The sequence below is a fragment of the Rhamphochromis longiceps genome, linkage group LG23 (assembly GCF_057381845.1).
Source record: "Rhamphochromis longiceps isolate RC_006_pf linkage group LG23, R_longiceps_female_GT1.1, whole genome shotgun sequence".
In the NCBI taxonomy this organism is placed as follows: domain Eukaryota; kingdom Metazoa; phylum Chordata; class Actinopteri; order Cichliformes; family Cichlidae; genus Rhamphochromis; species Rhamphochromis longiceps.
In genome coordinates, this window is record NC_140578.1 from 13,274,786 (window position 1) to 13,286,846 (window position 12,061).

Consider the following 12,061-nt stretch of genomic DNA (forward strand, 5'->3'; position numbering starts at 1 on the left):
GGTTTAGATAACATCAACAAATGTGAGTATTTAACACACCGTCCACTAAAAAAAGAAATCTGCTTTAAAACTCATGAAATTTAAAAAAAAGTTACAAACATGAACCAATGCTACACCTACCCTGGGATTTACTTCTGCAGCTTATTAGGCTTATATGGAAAGACTGTGTAATAACAATAATAATAATTTTAAAAAATGATAAAACAATGATAATTATGAAAAAAGTAATTATGCTGGCAGCACAGTGTTATACAATTTTATATGTTTAAATTTGTGTCACTTGGAATGCATGAAAACGAGACAGTGGGCTAGCAAAAACATTTAGGATGGCTAGCTAAGGTTCAGCTGATGCATAAAATTAGCTTTAGCAGCATTAATTCACTAATAGCAATAAGTGGATTGTTAGTATCACGTATTTAAACAAATTGTTGTTAAAATAAACCAGTTTAACAGTTTTCTATTAGAAGTTCTAATATTTTGTGTTTCAAATTAACATACATAAGGAGGGCAAAATATTAGGAACATTTTAGTGCGAGTACATGACAAACACCCTTTATGTAAAAATGAAGAATGTCATTAAAAGTAGAAATTTACAGCTGAGCTGTTGTTTTGCATCACATTCAATTTCAGGGGTGTACTTAATGAACTGGCGGTGGGGGGGCAAGTAGCTAGAAGAGTAGCTGAGGTGATGAGTAGTGGCTGAAACACACAAAAATGGTTAAAGGACGGCTATGTTGCTCATTTTTAGCTTCATATTTTATTCTTGGAGTCTATACGTATATACATAAAAAAAAAAAAAAAATCACCTGAATTCAGAACATCCTCCAACAGCAGCAGCTTTTCTGGCCAGATGTAATCATCGCCTCTGACTAAGATGAACATATCAGGAACGTGACTGGTGGTTTGGATAAAGGTGACGTCATCTACGTGGGGGTACATCAGACAAAAATAGGTAGGAAGCACCGACCTATACGCTACCGAAATCTTTTCCCCTCGTGAAGTCGTTACCTGATATGACACACTCCTGTTTGTAAGCACAAAAAGCACGCCTGGTTCACATGGAAACGTTCAGCTCCGTACCTATTAAAATCTTATCTGTGGAGTTTAAAGTATAATTGGTAGCACTCAACGATCCCACCGTCAAGGAAACAAGAAAGTGGTTTTCATTTTGCGTCCACTGTTCCAGCATTCAGATTTCGTCAGCTGGCTTAATCAGTCGGCCCGCTTTAGTGTGAGAATGAAAGTTCACACCGAGACACAAGGTTTTGCATTAAATCCACGGACGCCTCTCTGCCACTTACCCTCAGGTCAAGAGGTGACAGCTCAAAGAGCGCCTTAAATCATGAGAACTGCTTTACCTTTCAGTGGAGCTGGAGAAACGCACCTACATTAAGTCAGTAAAGTCTGAGGATTTATCCGGATCTGAACGCTTCCCTCTGCGCTGCATATAAATGGATTCGACTCGGTGGGTTCAGCTCGAGCCTGACAGACTGCGAGGGTTGGGTGATTGAGCGGCACAGGCCAACAAGCAGCAGCTGCATCATTACCTTTTCATACTAGAAAACATACATTGCGAATTAAACAAAAGGAGCAGGTTCACGGCTCTGATTTCATGTTCGGGTTTAAAGTGATAACAGAAAATCCTGGCATGCTCTCAGCTGCAGTCAATAAGGTCAGACTACATTTAAAGGAGAACCTCTCTGCTTTTGTTGCCGTGTACTGCGAGGTCAAGAGGTCAACTTCATTTTCCACCCTATAAAATCAGAAATTGGTGAGCAGCTAAAACAGTGAGAAGAGACTGAAACTACATTTGGATGAGAATAATAAAAAACGAATCCAATATATAATGTATGGCGATAAAAGCCTTGGGGTAACACAGCATTAAGTACATATTAATGAGTTGACCCTTGTCCTTGCATTATTGGCTTGATTTGCAAGAGCTGTAATTAAAAGTGGCAAAAAAAGAAGGCTCTAAATTGATGAAAGCAATGCCGCTGTAACCTCTGGATCAGAACATAATCTCTAGTGGGTGGACTGCACACTGAAGTCCAAGTTTTAAATGTTTTCTAAGCATTTATTTTAAAGACGCTGCCTCTGCGGCTCTATTACCTGTCGTTTGTGTCTCAGCGTGCACACAGTAGAGATACAGGTCAAGCTTGGGAAGGGTTTTGCAAAGATTGGGTCATTCCGTATAAAATGAACCAAATCTGAAAAGATTAAGAATCAGCCGAGTTTCTTTTTACAATAGCTTTTGCATATTTAAATAAGTCGTGTAAAATTTTATCTTCATATTGCCATTCTCTGAGCAAAGGTCCTTAAAGTAAAATAACCAGTGGGTTGAAATTTCAGCATTTCTGAGCCCTCACAACTCATCAGAACTAACCAAGTACAGGAGATATAAACATGAAAGTTTCTGGGCTGACAAACACATTTATGTTCTATTAAAAACCACAACCAAATTCACTTTACATGCACTCAAGGTGCCAGAATCCACAGACAAAATCAGGGGTGTTTTGCAATCATGATTTTGAGGTCTGAGCATCAGGATCATGGAATACATCATAATTTCAATGAACTTTCTTATCATATAGAGGTTCATTTTGTCTCCTATTTACCCAAATTTTAATACCAGGCTCATCTTCTAGCTCATCTGTAATTCCGCTATTTTAAAAGGATTTTCATATTTTAACCCAGTAACCCTAATGTTGATGCTCAGAGTTTGTCGTAGAACTGCGATAATCAAAAATCTGACTTTGCCCCAGGATCTTTAAATGTCCAAGTGTTTCAATGTGTTTAGTCCAGTTTATGACAGCAGTAAAATGTGTTTTTTAGCCCTGAAAATTTCAAATTCCGCAACACACACAGCAGGAAATTTAATGTGTGCTAATAGAACTGGGTAATAAAAGAGTCTGGGAACACACATAGGCATTATGTGGAAGCTGGATGATATTTTCTTACCTTGAAGCCATTTTCTGAAGTGCCCGAAATCTTTTAATATTTTTTTCCCCTATTAGCCACCAGGGGGCGACTCTTCTGTAGGAAAAGTCTCTCAGTGCCCTTCAAACGTGCTGATCTGATGGTGATCATGATTTCATTCTCTGGATGCGAGTCTTGGTAAATACAACAGCTAACCATTCATTTTCTTCCTCTTATTCAATCAGGGTCATGTAGGCCTGGAGACTATCCCAGCTGCCACAGGGCAAGATTCAGGTACAGGTCACCAGTTGTGTTGTAGGGCTAACACAGAGAAAAAGACAGTCATTCACACGTAGTCTACTAACTGCGCTTACGGGAGGAAGCCGCGGTACCCGGAGAAAACACCAGGTGGAGAACATGCTCTTAAAACAATATTATTATTATTATTATTAGAGTCAAAAATGAGGGTAACACAGGGCATGCTGCAGGGCGGCCTGTCATGTGACTGATGAGTCACTGCTCTATGAGCATGTAGTGTCCCGCCCCCTGCTGGTGACGGTTGGTTTCAAAAAGCTGATATTAGACAATAACAAAAAACCCCAACTCTTTGCATCAGGATGATAACTTTTCATATAGAGTATAAGGTGGGAACCAGGGCAATGTTAACTCCTGAGATTGATCTACACCAAAAAGGTGAATGATGCTTAAACATTTGTTTTTTTATGTTTAGAATGGGCAGGGCCGTTCTGAGTGTGGGATTGTCTTCTAGGCTGATTCACTGCCTGGACTGGACATCTGGACTGTTTTTAATGCAATTATCTAACCAATAATACGGCTGTTGTCCCGTTAATTGTACTAACAGCCCATCGAAGACGTCTGAGCTCCAGTCTTGGTGAGTGATACGCAAAGATTTCATTAGTCTGTTGTTTAGTGCCAATTTGCTAGCATCTACCTCAGATGAAACTTGGTAACCCAAGCAAGCTAGCCCTGGCTTCACTCCAATCTGCCATAAAGCTAATACCAAAGCTTCAAAACAGCTACAGCTACATCATCTTTTACATACAGTCTATGATGAAGCTATTAACTTCATGATAAATCGCTCAAATCAGCCTAACTTCTTGTTTTACAGCACACAAGTAGTTTATCGAACCTTTTTTTGTCTTAAAATTACATTTGGTGAGCAGTATTAAATGTTAATGGATTAACAAAAAGACTCCAGTCTGGAGCGCGGTATTGCTCAGTAGCCGAGCATTAGAGGAAACAAACAGAGGAGATATAAACGAGTCTGAGTGATGCTTGTACAACAGAGCTACCGCCAGAGGAGACGTTTCCATTTTACATGATTGCAGTTGTTTTAGAAACTCTGCCGCACGGATAATGGCACTTAAGATGCTTATTGTTCACTCATGAATGAGTCATGCAATAGTCAGGCTTTTGCTGTACAAAACAGGCACATCAACAGGGAAAAAGTTTGCTTTGATATTTTCCGTGGCTTTAATAGAGACTTTTAAACAACTCCAATAATTGCAGCTTCTCTTCACACAAAGTTGGCCGGCGCCCTCGCACCCAGTGACCACCTTGGCCAGTCCTTGGATGCTCGCAGCCAGTTACAGATCAAGAGGCACTAATAACGGTTTCCTTCAGCGTGCACACTGGGACAGCTCGGATTTGTGTCTCAGAGTGATCTGTCGAAGTTTTACCCAGAGCAACACTGACTCAGTGATTACATCACTGCCTTTAGCCAAGTCAAGGACACACAAAATCAATGCTCTTGATGCAAATGCACAGTGGGAATTCACTTTAAAGCTAATAACATTAAGCTCAGAGCGCTGTGATGTCGGCCCACATTGTAATGTTATGTAAATCTGACCATATGACAGCTTCATTTAAATCGAGAGTGTGCAAGATTATGCGTGATAGCGGCCCATTTTGCTCCCTCATGCTCATCTCTGCTTCCCGGTAAATAAATCAGGGCATAATTCTGCGTATTAGAAGAAGACATTCAAAAATGCTGGAGCTGGCCCCCGGAGACTTGACGCCGGATTTCTTATGCAGAAGAAGAAATTGGAGGGTACATCATGTTGGCTGGAGGGCCCATCACTCATCAATTTGTTTGTAAACACCAGATTTATGTGCAGTAAAGCAAGTCCTCGGTTAAACTGCTGGGGGGGCCTTCGTTCCCCCTCAGACACACACACACACACACCCACACACACAGGATCGCCTGCAGCATATTTAGGAAAAAATTACGAGGAAATCTCCACACTGCTGGCATGTCAAATTCTTCAGTTTGCTAGCATAGGAAGGGGGGGGGGGGGGGGGGGGGATGAGTGAGTACTCTCCAGTTTACAGCTCGCGTCTGGAGTGCAAACAATCCGATGATATAACCGCAGTATTTACTGTCAGCATCAGGCCAGCTGTGGATAAACAGCCTCTGTTTGCTTTCACATTCTCATGTACATCAGTCGTCAATGACCAGAAGAAACCCCGCGTGAGGGCCTTCTAGTGTTGCAGGCGGATCGCCTCGTTCGTACCATTTCAATTTTGCAGTCTGCAAGAAGGGAATAAAGTGCTCAGCGACTTACTGCTGATCTGCAACTCACAAGTAAAGATGACAAATGGAAAGGATTAAATCAAGCGGGTCCTGGAAAGGTGGCAGTTTAAAAAGAAGAGGAAAAAAACAGGTCTTTAAATTATTCTAACAACTCCATCAAGTTGATCCCAGCAGTGAGCATACTTCATAGTCGAGTGCATTTGCTGATTGTGTCCCTAAAAAAAAAAAGAGAGAGACTGTGACACAGTGCTGGTGTAATTAAACCACAGTCTCAGTTATACACAAAAGAGTGTTGCAAATGTAAGATTTCTTTTAGGCTGGTGATTCCAGCTAAGGACTGTTTGGGGAGACATGTAAGCAGGTGCATTAGCTGCTACTGAAGAGAGAGTGATTCAAGTAGTCACGGCTTTTACTTGTTGGGGATAAATCTCTTTCATCTGCAGGTACAGTGCAGAGGAAGTCACCAACAGGTGGCACGAGGAGAAGACAGAGAGAACGAGCTCATTACCTGGGCAATCCACCGGACCAGGAGCCGAAAGGCCAAGTGTTAACCGGCGGCGGGGGAGGGGGTGGACGGGCCCGAATCAGAGATAGAGGTTTAAAATTTTTCATATAATTAAACAAAACACAACAAAAGGAAGCAAGACACAGAGACGTGTTGCTATTGCAAAGCTTTTATTGAAGGAAGAAAGAAAAAAACAAAAAGACTACATCAAGTCCCTTCAGAAGATCAAGAACAGATGCTTTACTCAAAATAGCGGCTCGGGCTATACGAGGTGAGTTAAAACTCGGGAGCGGCTGCAGCCTTAAGCACCTGATGGAGACATCTACAAAGGGGATAGTCTTTATTTACTTTGGTAAAAAAAAAAACAAAACAGGTAAAGAAGTGAAGTTCTTTGAGGTGAAAGAGGAAACATGAAATACACAGTCAGAGTAAGGTGATTCAATACTGCTCAGCCAAAGGCACTTTACAGGCGGGGCTACGACGGCAGACAACGCGAACAAATTCACTTATGAAACAGTTTTCTTTATGAGAGGATTTGCATCATATGTGCTCCAATGAAAGGAAGCGTAACATGTTCAAAGACCAACCATAAAAATAACCAATACATGAGTTTGACACAGCTTCAGCGCATCAGCAGAGATTTACCTGTGCACATGGACCAGACCAGGGTATGCTGAGCAGAAAACATGTGCTAATAAACCAACTTGAAATCATTCATAACTAGTCATATTATTTGTTTACTGCTTTGTGAGTGCATTACATCCTTTTAATGTAAAGGCCTTATCTAGATAATACAGCTTCTTCTTCTGTTGAGGAAAATAGCAAACGACAGTGATGGACGAGTGCAGTGCAGTTTGGAGTCAGATTCCAGGCAAATGGAAGTCCAACATTCATTTGCCTTTTAGCTGTTTTGGTTTCCTGAATGAAGTCTTGTGGTATTTTGCAGCTAGACGCCCCAGAGTGACTTGTTGGAAAAGTGAAATGGTTTTTATCCAAGCTACTTCAAAGAAAACGCGCTGCTGGCTGAGAACATGAAAGTACTGCATTTTAGCATCTTCAGCTCAAAACAACGAGCCCAAAGATGCTAAAATGCTCCAAGAAATGACGGGAACGGCACAGTCTGGTGTTGATTATCTGCACCTTTCACTTATGCTACTTAATCAGGTGTTAAAGACATCATTAGATCATCAACAGAGAAATTTTGATGTAAAGATTTATTGAAAAATGTAGATGTCTGTAGAATAATAACACCAACACTGCAGACTGGTTCCTTCTGTGTGCCAGAGGTTACAAAATCTCCTGGTAAAGCAAAAGTTTGATAGCGCTAAATTAAAACAGGGCGGCAGTAATTTTGTTTTCCTGGTAGCCATCAGCGGATTTTCATGAGCAGCTGACACGGTGGTCTGTGCCACAGCTGGAATAACTCTGGAAACCTCCTGGCAAAACAAGAGCTCCGCTGTTCGACGGAGGCAGAGAAGGCGACGAGGGGGAGCGAGAGCGAACCTTGGACGGCATTCTTACAAAGTAGAAATACCACCAACCCAAACCTGCGTACTCATTAGCTTCGCGACAGTGGATGATTCTTAAATGGAGGGCAATCCAGTCTTTGTGACAGCGGTGCGAGGGAAGGAGTGGCAGGAAGGTATCTACTGTCACTTCAACCCCTACATGCACCGAAGATCTGAAAGAATTCCTGATTTTACGCTGAACTGCTGTCACGTTGGGAAGTTTGCTTTGGCGGATTTGTTGACGTCTGTAACATCCACTTACTGAACGCTGTCGAGGCATGCATCATATTTTCTACACAGCCCAATTTTATTATAGATGTGTATTTTCTGTTTTCAAATATTCCTAAAATATGAATGGAGTAGCAGCTGTTACAGTAAAGTACAGCAAACAGAGGCTGAAACTAAAATGTTTAACTAACTGCAGCCTGACTCAGAACAGAAGGCCGTGGGAGAAATGCACAGCTGCCACGTCCACTGCCGACGAGCTGCAGGTCAGCTGCTGTTTCACGTGTAAAAGTCTCAGTGCATCTTTAATACTGACGCCTGATTATCCAAACAAGGGCCACAGATAAAGTGACATGCTAACGCAGCATGAATCCCAGCTGTAGTCTCATTGTGGTATATTTTCCCAAAGTATTAGAAGTAAAAAAACAGGAGAATAAATCTCCAGTTACTAGACAGAAGAACAGACCCGACTGTCCCAGCTTTAGTTCTCTTAATCACCGCCTAACTAATTAAGCTGCGATACTCAAGATGACTGTAGACGTTGCTTCTAAACAGTTCAGCGACACCGTGGAGACATTTTTAAAGATCTTTAGGACAGATTACAGGTTTTTAGTTGAAGCAGTGCACTCGCTGCTTACTGAACTGTAAAAATACTGTATTTTGGGGGGGGGGGGTTGTATATGACCGATGGACCTTTTGCGTACAGCAATGCGCTCCAAATATTGATGGAAAATGTCCTGAGGACGTGAAGTTTATGTTGCCTAACCTTTTCAGAGAACCAGCCCTCGCTCCGTTCCTGCTGCAGGCATGTGAGCTAGTACCAAATGTAAACTGCCTAACCAGCTTCCACCTTCTCAACTTTAAATACCCCGCTCAATTCCAAATAGAAAGCTTAGTCAATTTTTAAGTTAAAAAACAAACAAATAAACAAGCAAAAAAAAAGAAAATCTGCGACAGTAAAGGTTTGGTGAATTCTTCGTTCACCTTATTAGCACAGTCGTCTTTACAACGCGATACCCTGGTTTCAAACTCTGCTGTAACAGGACGCACTGATTACATCTGATGTAGTAAATAGAGATCAGAGGCAATAAACAGGACTAAATGTTGTGTAAGGAAAACAGGAAAGAGGAGACGAATTCTCTTAAAGTTAGAATGAACTTCTCTGATCGAGCCTCGGGAATAATGCGCCTCGGTTAGCTCCAGCTAATAAACTAGCAAAGCATTGCAACTTGTAGTTACTTGTAGTTTCAAAGTACCATGTGGAGATTTTCTAAGAACAAATCAACATAAAGTTTCACTTTTGTTCTTCTGACAAAACAGCTGAATGTTCGTATGAACCTCATGTTCTGCTAGCTTGTAGCTGGTCGTCACTGTTTTTGTGGCTGCAGAGCTGCGCTTTGGATTTCTCTGTTGTCATTTTACGTGTTTGTGGTCATGTGCATCTGCTTGGATTTTTCTCGTCTCGTCTTTTTAGCAGTTTTCTGTCACTTTGTCGTCACGCTACATCTCGTTACAGCTTTTTTTTTTTTGTCTTTTTGTTGCTTCTTGTTGGAAATTTTTCACTTCATGTTGTCGTTTTATGTCTTTTTAAAAAAAATTCTTTTTACTTGTTTTGTCATGTTGGGGCGATCGTGGCTCAAGAGTTGGGCATTCGCCTTGTAATCAGAAGGTTGCCGGTTCGAGCCCCGGCTCGGACAGTCTCGGTCGTTGTGTCCTTGGGCAAGACACTTCACCCGTTGCCTACTGGTGGTGGTCAGAGGGCCTGGTGGCGCCAGTGTCCGGCAGCCTCGCCTCTGTCAGTGCGCCCCAGGGTGGCTGTGGCTACAATGTAGCTTGCCATCACCAGTGTGTGAATGGGTGGATGACTGGATATGTAAAGCACTTTGGGGTCCTTAGGGACTAGTAAAGCGCTATATAAATACAGGCCATTTACCATGTTGCATGTTTCAGTTTTTTGGTTGGGTGGGGAAACAGTTTTCTTTTCATTTTTAATTTTTGTTTATCTCTTGGTCTTTTTTAAGGCATTTTTTCACCATTTCTATTTTTTTTAGGGTTTATGTAGTTTCTTTGTAGTTACTTACAATTTTTACTTTCAATTTCTTTGGAGCCAAGCCATTTTGTTTTCCTCTTTACAGTCTTTATACTTGTCTTATATAATTTTGCTGGAATGTTTGCATATCTGTGCCATCATTGTGTGCCTCTCTGTGGTCTTCTTTGTCTTTGCAGTTGTTTTGTGTCACTCTGTATCTCGGTGTAGACACTGTGTGCTTCTTTGTGGTCTTTTTTTGAAGCCGTTTTCTTTGCCTGACGTCTTTATTGTGTTTTGATTGTCGTTTTTTGCGATAAACAGTAAAGTCATACTCCACAAGGTACGTTAAACTCACCTAGTACTGCTGTAACATCGGAATGAACCCTCAGATTAAGCTCTAAAGCTTCTGGTCCATCGCTCTTGGATCGAGCAAATAACATAATCAGTTATTTTTGGGAAACTCTCACGGTCCCTTCTTTGTCCATCAACTTTGAAACAAACAGCAAATATAAAAGATGAGCGTTAATGAAACAATCAGCACTGACATAAAGCACAGAGACGCACAGAGACACACAGTTTGATTACAGGGTTACAATAAGGACACTTATGATCACATCTGTACATGTAAAATATTTCCTTAAATCATAAAATTTCTCATAAAGTGTCGATGCAATTAACATTAAAAATTGCATAGGCATGGAATATTCTTTATTTCTGTGAGACTGCTTAAAGAACAATCACTGCTTTTGTCTATGGTCGTTAAAAAGGGGCAAGTTACACAATTATACACTGAAAAAAAACAAAAACAAGAATTAAACTCAACACAAAGGTTGTGTTTATATGATTGTGCTGCTCAGGCCAAAATGGAAAATAATCAACCATATGCATGAAAGAATATCCAGCTGAAAGGAAAATATTGTGCTAAAAAGGAGGTGTGGTTTTTTTGTTCTCAACAGCAGAAATAACTGTTTATCATTCCTGCAGTACAGAGCAGTTTACTCTAAATAACGTGGAAATACATACAAACATGGCAGTTTAGATTCGCTTTTTGGAGTTATGCAGAGCTGTTTTGAAAGCCTTCGTTGGGTAATTTCATCCCATTTTGTGTACTGTACTCTGATTTGTCCTGCAGAAAAACAAACACGTTTTTCCTAAAAATACTGCTAAAGCTACAGTCACACACGCGCACACTGACATCCATCCACAACTTCACCTGCACAGTAAACATATTAAACATTTTGCACGTCCTGCTCGTGTTTTAGATCAGAAAAAGAAGTCGGAGAGGAACATTATGGGCCCGTGCATGCACGTGCAACCTAGCTAAAAGATATGTGCTGGTGATAAATACGATAACAGGAGGATAACAGGGGTGGTGATGTATATTGTAGACGGATTTAGATTTAAAGTAGCAGTGCAAAAATTGTAGGAAATGCGTAAAAGCTCTATGGCTTAGAGTTAAATGATGAACCAGCTAGCTTAGCATTTTTACAATAAAATAATGCAATATAATATAATTATAACTAAACCCTCTTTCAGTGAGCTTTAGAGATCCTTTTTTTTAAACCTTCAGACTGAGGAAGAGCAGTTGCTTCCCATGTCTTCCTCTCTTTATGTTAAGCTACAGGAAGAAAACTTTAAATAAGAAAAACTCTTCTGCAGTGATCGTACAGAGTAAATAATTATATGTGAGCGTGTGAATGTGATGCCACAGTATGTTTTGTTACTTAAGGTGAACATTTATATAGAGCCATATATATGTAAATGAGGAATGCAGGCTTTTGTGGATGTTTGCAAGAAACCAAAAGAGCGAGCGAGGGCCGGGTTATCACAGTTTAGCTGTTTAGAGGTCAGTGGTGGCCTTGGCGGTGAGGGCCTGGATGCGGCTGGTGTTACAGTTTTTGCAGAGCACGTGTCCATCCAGCGGGTAGCAGCCCTGGTTATCCCCCTCCGAGAGTAGGGAGCCGCAGTCCTGCAGGACACAGATAGTCCGTTAGTCCACAAACACAAACGGGGTCATTATCCACGCTCACCGGTCAGACACATTCACCCTCCTCTCTGCACTCAGGCTCTAAACGACACATGTACTGCTATTTAAAAGCTCAGCCAGTGTCACGTTACGGGAGCTTCTCTGCAGAAAAGCCTGTGCTACGGTTCTCTGCCAGTTGGTGAGTCTGAATGGAAACAACTGGTTAGTACTCAGACACAGTTGGGCTTAACTCCCAATCTTTCAAGGATTTAAATTCAGACTTTTTTTCCCCCCTTGTAAAAGTGTTTCAAGCAGAACAATTTTTCTAAGTATGATTGCAAAATGTGTGTCCTCTTTT

General features: G+C 41.2%; 1 protein-coding gene and 1 long non-coding RNA gene across 2 annotated transcripts in view; one reads left to right on the forward strand and one right to left on the reverse strand.

The window, feature by feature from the left end:
- Positions 1 to 3,457: 3,457 nt before the first annotated feature.
- Positions 3,458 to 6,345, forward strand: LOC146641437 (uncharacterized). The gene is made up of 2 exons (XR_014909653.1): positions 3,458 to 3,560; positions 3,647 to 6,345. It is a non-coding gene; the product is annotated as an uncharacterized LOC146641437 (long non-coding RNA).
- lpp (LIM domain containing preferred translocation partner in lipoma) overlaps positions 6,315 to 12,061 on the reverse strand; it is a 196,704-nt gene continuing 190,957 nt past the window's right edge. The window contains exon 12 of the mRNA XM_085398739.1: positions 6,315 to 11,706. Within this exon, the coding sequence (XP_085254865.1) occupies positions 11,578 to 11,706 (129 nt within the window). The 3' untranslated portion in view covers positions 6,315 to 11,577. The remainder of the gene's footprint in view (positions 11,707 to 12,061) is intronic.